Source organism: Astatotilapia calliptera, chromosome 13, assembly GCF_900246225.1.
Source record: "Astatotilapia calliptera chromosome 13, fAstCal1.2, whole genome shotgun sequence".
Classification (NCBI taxonomy): Eukaryota; Metazoa; Chordata; class Actinopteri; order Cichliformes; family Cichlidae; genus Astatotilapia; species Astatotilapia calliptera.
The window spans coordinates 6,093,562-6,103,828 of NC_039314.1; the positions used below are offsets into that span (position 1 = coordinate 6,093,562).

Below are 10,267 nucleotides of genomic sequence, written 5' to 3' on the forward strand. Positions count from 1 at the left end.
GGTGTTGGGGGAAACCTGCCCTCCATAGGTCTTGTTATGACTTAGACCTGTTTGTCTACACTCAAGGACCTGTGCAGACAGCAAATTTAACTGTGGGGGCCAGTGCCGATGGGTAATTGCAAAGGACTGCATGGAGAGGTAATGACTGATGTCCTGTTCTTTCAGGCTGTTGCTTCAACAGTGCTGGCTCAAGGTTTGCCTGAAGGTTGTAAGATTGTGTTTCACAGCCCTATATCTCTGTACACTCTGGCTGATAGACAGTGCCCACCCCCCCCTTTTACTCGGAACAGCTGATTTATGTCTGGTCCTGGACACTTGTGCTCTTTGGCTGGAATGCAAAGAATTTCAAAGACCCCCCTCCTCTGCCTGTCCCATCCTCACGCAAACAAATGGAGCAGGCGCCTGCCTGGGCAGATGAAAGCCCACCAGTGCTCCCACAGCGGGGCAGGGAGGGAGAATGTAAGGAATGGAAGAGGCAAGAAGAGAGATCCATTCGGTTCAGTCAGTCTGCCTGTTTTTCTTGGATTTTCAGACTTGATTTATCAGTTGACCTTTATTTTAAGATAAAGAAGACGTAAGAAGCTGTACTACAACAGATCTACCCACATTACAACAGTTCTGTTCTGTTATAATGTGTCACATACTCTAAGAACGTCTAATGATATTAGACTACTTGGGTCGGACAGGTCGCCAGCCTGTTGCAACCATCCATACTCACGTTCACATCTATGACCAATTCTGAATCACCAGTTAACCTAAACCCATCCATGTCTTTGGGTTGTGGAAGTGCATACTCCAAAAATAAAAGGCCTGGATTTGAACTTAGGACCTCTTTGCTGTGAGGCAGCCCTGCCTGTCTTTAATTTACCCAGTAACTTCAATTTACAGTAAGGCATTACTCAATGGGGATAAACTCCCTTGTAATAAAATAAAACTATATATTTATAGAAGGCCCCAGTAAATGTATGCTCCTCTGAGCTCAGTGTTTTGTGTCATAATTATAAAGGCTCAAATAATTTTGCCTAATGATACTGAATCTAATTGCACTGCATGTGGTTTCTAATTAGTCCATATTTAATTGTTGTTTGTTTTATGGGCATAGCTGTCTTTGCTCATTAAGTCATGAGAAATATAATTTTTCTAGAATAGTTTTTTTTTTGGTTTTTGATACAAAGGCTTTGTCAGTACATCATGAAATGTACCTTATCTAATCATCTTGGGACTCTACTCTTATTCCTGCTGCTGCACACATTCCCTGTAAGAAAAGATAGCCAGATTACGGGGAAAATGAATTTATTTGTGTTAAAGATTTAAAAACACAAATATGCATAGTGTTTGGTTGTTTGAAATGTGGCAAATGAGTTATGTGACAAACGAAACCGTGCTTTGTTTAACAAACTTGAAGTCACAAAATGCAGTATGTTCTTAGAGAGTGTGAGAATCGAGAGTGAGTGTAAAAAAAGGACCTAAAAGCTGTCATATTTTCAACATAAGAGCGTCAGTCTATCATGTAGCGTTGTTACAGTCATTTAAAATCAAAGACAGAATGGCTGTTTTAGCTGTAACTCAAAAAGCACATGCATCTTAAGCATGCTAATGGCATGGCAAACAAAACAAAGAAGAAGACTCAACACTCCATAGAAGCTAGAATTTAAGAATGCTTAAATGTTTTGACAATAAAAACATAAGCAGCTTTGTCTATTGTAGCTGGTTTTCATCTCAATGATATATCCAGACACCATTTTGATTGCTTTATGAGTCTTTCTCTCCGCGTGGCTATATTTTAATAATTCCCATTCTCCTCTTGGGGACTCAGTGCAGCTCAAGGCCTGCTCTTTGCTGCGGGTTTATCCATTATGTTGAGCACATCGTCCAGGATGGATGGGCCCAGATCGAGTTCGAGGGAGAGGAATGACCCTGTGATCTGGGCTAGGGAATCCTGTGATGTGCTCTTCTCTTTGGTAAACTCAAACTCGAAATCACAAATGCGGCCATCTTCCACCCCACTGTCCCTGTCCACCCACTCTCCATTGTACTTGGAAAGCTCCTGCTTAAAACCAATTGTAATGTCATCGTTAAAGTGTCCGTAACTGTTGCAGTTACCGTTGCCGATGAGACTCCCGCTCCCATCGTAGCTCTTGCCCTGGAAGTCTCCTTTCCCGCTCAAGCTGTCAAAGCTGCTTGTGTTGCTGTTCAAGCTTCCATTAGCTTTACAGATGCTGTTGCTGTGACCATTGATATAATAGGATGATGGATTGTCAAATCTGCTTTCACTCTTGTTTATTTTGTTAGCTTTGGCAACCTCCTTAGAAGGGGACTTATCTGTGTTCTCAAGCAGATCCAAGAGCACGTCAGGCTTTGACTGGAAATCTGTGGAGGGTGATGAGGGCTCATTGTTGAAGATGTTCATGGAGCGCAACAGAGCATCCATCTGCAAGATCTCCACATCTTCAGCTGTGTCAGGTTTCGTGGAAGGTGCCGGTCCCATGATGTCCTCCAATGGCCCTGGTTGCATGGAGAACACGGCAGAAGAGATCACTGGAAGGGTGAGGGCCTGGCAGCCACCGATAGCTGGGAGGGAGATTGCGTTCTTGAGTACTGGTGAGGGAGTCTCGACGAAGGAAGCGTCGCCTGTGCTGTTCGCTCGCAGAAACTCACTCTGGACGCTGTATTGTGGGTGGACGTCTCTTTTTCCCGGTAGGAGCTCATACTGTCCCTGGAGGAAGGACATGTCTCCGAAGGCATCTCTTTCCCCGCCCTTGCCAATGTGGATGGTGTGGCGAAAATCCCCGAGAGGTGGACTGATCATATCAGGTGACAAAATATCTCTCAGGCGACATTTTTTTCCCTTCTTATTATTGGTGGGTTTAAGATATATAGGTGCTTTCGCTGGCATGGCTGTCTCTAAAGAGGAAATCTCAGATATGCAGGTTAGAACAGTTGGAAGTCCTCTATAAGTTCTTGATGTTGCAGTTCCCCCAGGGGAGAAGCTCAAGTTACATTCTCAGTTGCACGCCTCCACACAGGACTCCAAAAATGATCGCAGCATTGATCAGCAACTGGCTTTGCGAGCAGGGCTGGTGATGTTCAGCAATATAGAAAGGTCGAATGGGCGCTTTCCTGAAATCAGAGACAAAAGCAGAATGCGTCAGCATTTTTCTAAAACTTGACCTCAGCAATGAAAGGAAGTTGTTTGATGAGAACTGCAGCTGATACAAAACCTCTACTCAAGAAAAAGAAGTCAACACCGTTTTCAAAAATAAACTCTAATACCAAATACTACAAGAAAATAAGACCCTCATCCACACTTTGCATCTAGCAAGCTAGCACAAAGAAGAGGAGGGCTGGGTCTCTAGGCTTTTTTACTCCTCTATTTGCATTTCCACACGTGAGCCAGCTTTGGCCTCCGCAGATCTGGACGTGCTAATGTGGAACAGCTGGACCGCAGATTGAGAGAGAAGAGGCAAAGGAAGGCTTTAGAAGGATAACAGTCTTTTTTTAGGAGCGAGCTACTGCTCAGACACGCACAGAGTGATGGGAGAAGGTGGAGACCCAGAAGAGGGAGTGGGGGGCGATGAAGGGGTTTAGGGGGGATTGTGTGAATGAGGGAGAGAGCGAGGGATTACACTGTAAGTGGATGTTAAGAAAGAAGATGGTGCACACTGTGAATTGATTTGGCTTTGATGAGGTTGGCTCTGATTAATAAGTGGGAGATAGCAGTTAGGTTGCAGCACATCAGACTGAGTAGAAACTATTAAAGAGATTTTGGATTGGTTACAAAGTGCCTGATTGCATGCCGCCGTTTCGAGAATATCACCACGTTGCCTATCATGTAGTTTGGTGTAGGTAAAAAGAACATTTGAAATGACGCAGGAACCAAGGAGAAAGGGAAAGGAGTATAAAGGAAGGGTGCGTGGGTGATGAGGGGGGTGGGAGGGAGCACCAGTGAGAAGAGAGCTTGCCCATTTATAGACATATTTACTTATGAGAGGTCTGTCAGCAGTGACTGTCTGACAGAGAGCACCGCTGCACAAAAGTGCCTGGGCGGTCAAGTCCACCCCCACTAAAAAAAGAGAAAGAGAAAAAAAGAAACGTCTCACTGACAAAACATCCACATTCCTGCTGCTACCGACGCATACAGACACCCTGCAACAGCCTTATCACAGCCACTTTAAGTAGGCTGTGATTATTCAGGAGGCAAATCAGCGTGCAGCCAGAGAGACAGACACTTGCTGTGAATTTGAATCCAAACCGCAGCCTGGAAATCACCCGTTTTGACCATGACTTCCTGTGTCTCCAACCTGTTTTGCTGGGTGCAGCATCAAAATCTTTCCACTACATCTTTAATAAAATGTATTTGGAGTACAAGCTTAAATCTTCTTACTGTAGAAGCTGTAATTGGAAGACAAATATATCTATCATCATCTGCAAAACGCTGGTGAGCTATACACAGCTATGACATGTGTGAGTGTGTTAAATGGCAGCTCTGCTCTCTGAGGGTTCTTGTCTTATTTGAGTGCCGGTGTGAGAGTGAGTGTTTGCGCGAGGTGCCTGAGATAGCATTTTTGAATGCATGCCATGTGTTTGAAGAGCGTGTTTGTTTGCTAATAGTGAAGGGGGAGAAAGGGAAGGACAAGAGAGGAGGGAGTAGAGGATGTGCTGCAGTATTTAATGGGGGTGTCAGTGTAGGGGGAGCATGGCAAAATCCTGTACTTGTTTAGCTCAAGCATTTCTCATACTGTATCTTGTTTTCTTCCTTTTCTCTTTTTTCCAGTTTTTTTTAAGCATCTCTCCTCTGTTCGTTCTGACCTTGACAGCTGATGCTCACTGCAGTGGGAAGCTGGGCTCGGGTAGGAAGCGGAACAAATACAGCACCAAGCCAAAAGGCTTCCTGTGCACTCCAAGTGCACAGCACATCCACATGTGTTATACATTTTTTTTACTGCTCTTCCCAAGAGCAGGAGGTCACAGCTGCCCTCCTGGATGAAAACCTTCCTCTCGTACATCCTTATTGATTATTGCACTGTTCTGATTAAATTATTCCAAATGCCTGGCTGTGCTATTCTCTGGACAGCCCGTGCATTGCAGCAGATGATGATGTCGGCCTAAATCAATAGTATGGACAGAAACGGTCTAGCCACAGAGCGGCTCAACACTTGCAACTCTCACAAGGAGACATATGCTTTACATTCTAGTCAAGGTCAACACTTGTGGCCTGTAAGAAGTCAGCTGGTACGGTGAAAGCCTGAAGGTCTGACCTTCACATCAGTCATCCTGCTGGTGGCTCAGTTGGCTTATATGGCAAATATGACTGGAATTTCAAAGGCCACCAGCAAAGTACGAGGAAAAAAATGTCCTCATGTTGGTCTTTCAAGTATTGGTTGCCTGTGCATGCCTACAGTGGAAACTCTATATGGACGTTAACTTAATGAGAAATTGACTAATTTACTATTGATTTGTGTGTATGTGGGGAATCACAGCAATGGTAGGCTAAGCTTGTGTTGGCCCAAGTGGTAATCAATCAATTGCAGCTCCTCAGGGTGTTCCAGGATGGACCCTCATGGGCTCCCAACCTAATGAATCCATTTGTGACTCTGCAGGCTGTTAATAGTTGAGCAGGTATATTCTAGTGTATCTCACAGCCAAGTCTAGATTTGCACCCTCATTTTGGAGCTACTCCAAAAACAGGCTGCAAGGCAAGCATGTGCTGAGAGGTCTGACAACCTTCTGGCGCCACTGCTGCAGAATGCCGACCAGAGCATTTGCACTGCCCAGGAAGTGAGGCTACGATGGCACCTTCCTTTCAGAATAGCTTGCCCCAGCAGCCGGTCATTCAGCTGCTGGATAAAACGACTGTGTCATTGGGTCAGCAACAGCTATCTGTCTGGGCATGAAGTGATCTGGAGCCACTCCAGCCTCTTTAAAAGTAGAGCTTTGCCTCATCAGTTCAAGCGCAGAGGCTTAGATACAAACAAGGGGGCAGCAGAAGGAGCGAGGTGATGAAAATGGGGTTGGCATCTGGTAATTAAACTAACAGCTCGTGATTTGTCTGGTTATTTCTGGACATCTAAAAGTCACGTGCAGTATAACTGGGCCAGTATATTTAGAGAGGCTGTGTAACTTTACTGTGGCCTATATAAATGCTACAGTTTGATGACACTTTAGGGTTCACCGGTGCTCTAAAAAAAGCGGGTGCAGCTGCTTAAAATATGACCGGTATATGACTTCACCTGTTTTTAAAATAGAAACTTGGCATCCCCAAAAATATCCCTCCAGTGATGGGATTACTGTGCTGGCATATCATCAGTGCTGCTTAAAAATAAATAGCATGCTATTAGCAGTTGTAGCTGGTCTCAGTTCCTCCCACTGTCTCTACAAAGCAACTTCATGAAAGTTTGAAGTCTCCACATACTCCTCTGACATCTAACCATGGCCTTGACTTCTATTACGCCTTTGAATAGCAGAAAGACCCTCATTTTGGGGCTGTTATAAAAAGCAAATGCACATACCACACAGGGTAATGGTAGCCTTACAAAATAGCCCGAACTCTTTGTTACATAAAAAAAACACCAAAAAAAACACCCTCAATTATAGGCAAAGGCCTTACTTTCGAGGGGCCTGGTGGTGGTGCTGGGAGTCGGCTGAATAGCAGGGTGGAGTATTTGCTCTGCCCCTCTTTTTCACTCCCCTTGTGCCACCCGCAAGCATGGCCAACACTTGCTAGAGTTATCCTTGGCAGAGATGAGCAGGAAAAGTATGAAACATGAAGAGAAAATAAACACATACTGGCAAAGAAGAGGTGTTTTTTTTCCCTTCCTCTTCAATATAACCATAAAAACCTCCTCAAGAATCTGCGTCCCTAGACAGATGAGGGCTAAGCCAGCTCTGCGTTTCACAGGAACATGCCTTAAGCGTGTAGTCGGACTAAAAATGTCTCTCTTGGAAAGCGGCAAGGGTATCATGTTGCTCTGAACAGTTCAGCTCTTGTGTTACATGTATGCCAGACAAATGCTTAACTTACCATGCACGCTTTTACTGTTACCAAGCAATATTTCATTCTGCTACAATTACTCACTCAGACCCCAAAAAACTCACTTACATCCCATTATTGTTCTCCAATTCAGATTACAGTACAGCAAGAGAGTGAGAAATGAAAGTTGAAGTTCCTTCTGTCACTCACCTCAGATGCTTTGTCGGGGGAGATCTGGAGTCTCCTTGATGTCGCTGCGATTCTCCTGAAAGCTGCAGCTCCTGGTTGATATGCGTGCTTGTATGTGTGTGTGTGAGAGAGCTCAGCGGCTGCTGTGCTGCTCCTGTGGCTTGTTGACACTGCCCTAACGTCTCTGCCTCGAGGCTGCACTTCTGTCGACTGGGACGTCTGCCGGACAGCTGTTTTGGAATTGCTCTCCGATTTCTCACTGAAACAAGTCAAGTCTCCTCCCCTGACTCCCACTGCTTCTTCCTCTCTCTCTCTCTCCTCTCGCTGTCTCTCTCCCTCTAGCAGCACCTGTGCATGTCTGTCCTCTCTCCTCCCCCGAGCTGGGATTTTTTAGGCTGCTCTGCGGTGTTTGAGGATCATCCTTGCTTCCTGTTTCTTGGTGGAGCTGCGGTGCTGAGCGAGCGCAAGCTCTGGTCTCGCAGTCCCAAAAAAATTAGCACTGCGTGGAGAAGAGCAAATTCCTTAGGGGATGTCTGGCTGTCTCCTTTCTAAATTAGTCCTCCGTGATATACGCTGGGAGTTTGCGTTCCCCTCACTGCTTTTCTGTCTCTCCATATCTGATAAGAACTCCTCTGTTAACATAGCCGGCAGACACGCTGGCTGTCTCCAGAGCCTCTCTAACCTTATCTGTCTATCACATGTGCACACCCATACTCTCCAATTTTTTCTCTCAAGCTGAAAGCCTGCACTCCAGTGCCTTTTTAAAAAAAATTGTTTATGTTGTGCATAGACATTTTGAAAAAAAAAATTGCAGCAGGCTGAGGCAACACCGTGTGACTGAACTAATTACTGCAGAGTGCTGCAACACTGCAGCACGTGCAGGGGACATTTACAGTCAGACTTACAGGAAGCACAAGGACAGCTCTTTTTCCCTACAAAGGTTTTAAATGTGCATAGACAGAGACATGAGGCAGTGTATGATCATTTTCTAACATTATGCCCTAAAGTCAAGGTATTGTTGCCTGTGCTTCCATTTCTTTTAGGTTTTACTCATGTATGGGATAAAACCCCTATCACCTTGGTAACTGGCACAGCTTAGAGGTGGAGAGGTGTGCATCTCTGCTTGTATTACAAAAGAAAAACGAGTGAAGGTAGAGGAGGGAAGGGGTGCTGAAGGCTCAGACAGTGCTTGTGTGTGTCTGATGTTGTCTTCAAATCTCGTCATAGCACTTAAAAAACAATTCCAGTCTTGTCTGGAATATAAAGCAGCACATCCTTCTGCAAACAGTCCACTTGTGGTTCCTGGTTAATTTGACTTGGGTAGCTCATTACTCCTTAATCTGCTTTCTCCCTGCTGCTATATTATAAATGATTGATGGAGCATTTTAATAACTAGCCTTGTATACTTCTTTGCAAAGTCTCACACTGAACTAAATGCGGATGGGTTGCGTCTGCTAGCGACCAGCTCACGGTTTGAAAGACACCCTCTATTTAACTTACACAGGCGTTATTTAGCACCAGTTAAACCGCAGTTGTGAATGGAGCCCTGTTAGCGTCATGCTGTCATGTCGCCCCAGGGTGATGTCATCGCGGCATCCGTGTGGCCTGCACATGATCTGTAAGTAGAACACACAACCCTGTCTTTTCATTAAACCATGCTGAAAAAGGAAACAGTAAGTAATTTCCCATAAAAGATAAGTTTCTTATTGGCAAAGAGATGGGAAATTCAGCCTCTGGCAAGACATCCCAAAGACTTTTTTTTCAACAGCAGACATTAAAACTTCAACAAAGGCTTCGGTGTACTAAAATGCCTCTTCCTGCAAGTCATGACAGTGGGACACAGGCAACCATGGTTAATACCAGGACCAATAAACCTAACCAGATAAATAAATGTAGCCAAATATATAGTTTTCATATATAGTCCAAGGATACTGTAACAATTGGTCAAAGAGACTTGAAAAGACTGCACAACACAACGCTGTATTCTACCCCTCTACCTTTCTCAAATAGTCTTCTTCCAAACCAGTGGCAGCATCACAAGCACACAGTGTGCTCTACAGCGTGCTCTGTTGAGTATACAGCATTTGCCAGGAAGATGCATGTCATTTTATTTTTGCTTTTCCATCACAAGTTATGTTTTGGGTTACCCTGTGGGTGGAATTAGGCTTTTAAGAAATTCCAGTTCAAGACTAATTTTCCTCGGTCTGCTTTGGCTCGTGTCTCGGCCTCTTCAACAAGAAGGCTCTGTGAGGTGAAACCTGTTCGGTTTCTCCGTCTGTGTTTAGCTGTCCTCTCTGAACGGTTACACTGATGTCACTTTCCTCCAACGGACACACCACGTACTGATCGTAAGTCAGGTAAACAAGCCTGTTCTTGTCTGCCGAATGAAGGTTTAAAGACGAATACAGAATATTAACATATCTGCCGCTCTGCTGCTTGTAGTACCTCACAAGGAGTAAGATGTTCAACACTGGGTGTGTTTGATGAATTTCTTCCATCTTACAGCTTAAGATTGTTAACGCATCACTCTGTTGACACATCCACTGGCTTCACCCTTCCTCCTCTAGCTGCTATGTGACTCGTTTTCACACCCATTATGGTAAATGCAACAGCGTTATCTCTTGCTTAATAAGGGAGGGTAAGCTTCTAAGGCATGCAATTCGAAACACTGACACTAAAGTGATGCTACAGCTGCCAAACAAGCGTGTGAACCCTTTGAGATGTTCTATATTTAAATATGATCGAAAACATAAAGTCTTAACACAACCCCTAAGGTTAAGAGTTCAACAAATTAAATAAAATTAATACAATAAAACATTTATTAAGGAAAAAATATTATAATATCACGATCAGAATTATATCTGAAGGTGACATTCAGGTGCTCTTCAGCATCAGGTGTAAGTGGGCAACCTGGTTTTTAAGAGCACGTGTTTAAGGACGGGAGAAAAAAAATGGAGTTTCTGAGGACTTAAAATGAGAATTGTTTATGTCCACTGGCCTACAAAAAGTACAAAACTATGAGTTTGGATTCCATTAATACGCAGTTAGGCAGATTGTGTTTAAATAAGGGACACAGAAGATTACAGTAAACCTCCTTAATAGTGGACG

At 44.3% G+C, this 10,267-nt stretch overlaps 1 protein-coding gene across 1 annotated transcript; it reads right to left on the bottom strand.

The window, feature by feature from the left end:
• Positions 1–847: 847 nt before the first annotated feature.
• cdc42ep3 (CDC42 effector protein (Rho GTPase binding) 3) lies at positions 848–7,850 on the bottom strand. The gene is made up of 2 exons (XM_026190986.1): positions 7,181–7,850; positions 848–3,120 (listed from the first exon to the last, which is right to left on the bottom strand). Exon 2 carries the CDS (start codon positions 2,894–2,896, stop codon positions 1,823–1,825), a length of 1,074 nt encoding a protein of 357 aa, XP_026046771.1. The 5' UTR covers positions 2,897–3,120; positions 7,181–7,850; the 3' UTR covers positions 848–1,822.
• Between the last annotated feature and the right edge of the window lie 2,417 nt (positions 7,851–10,267).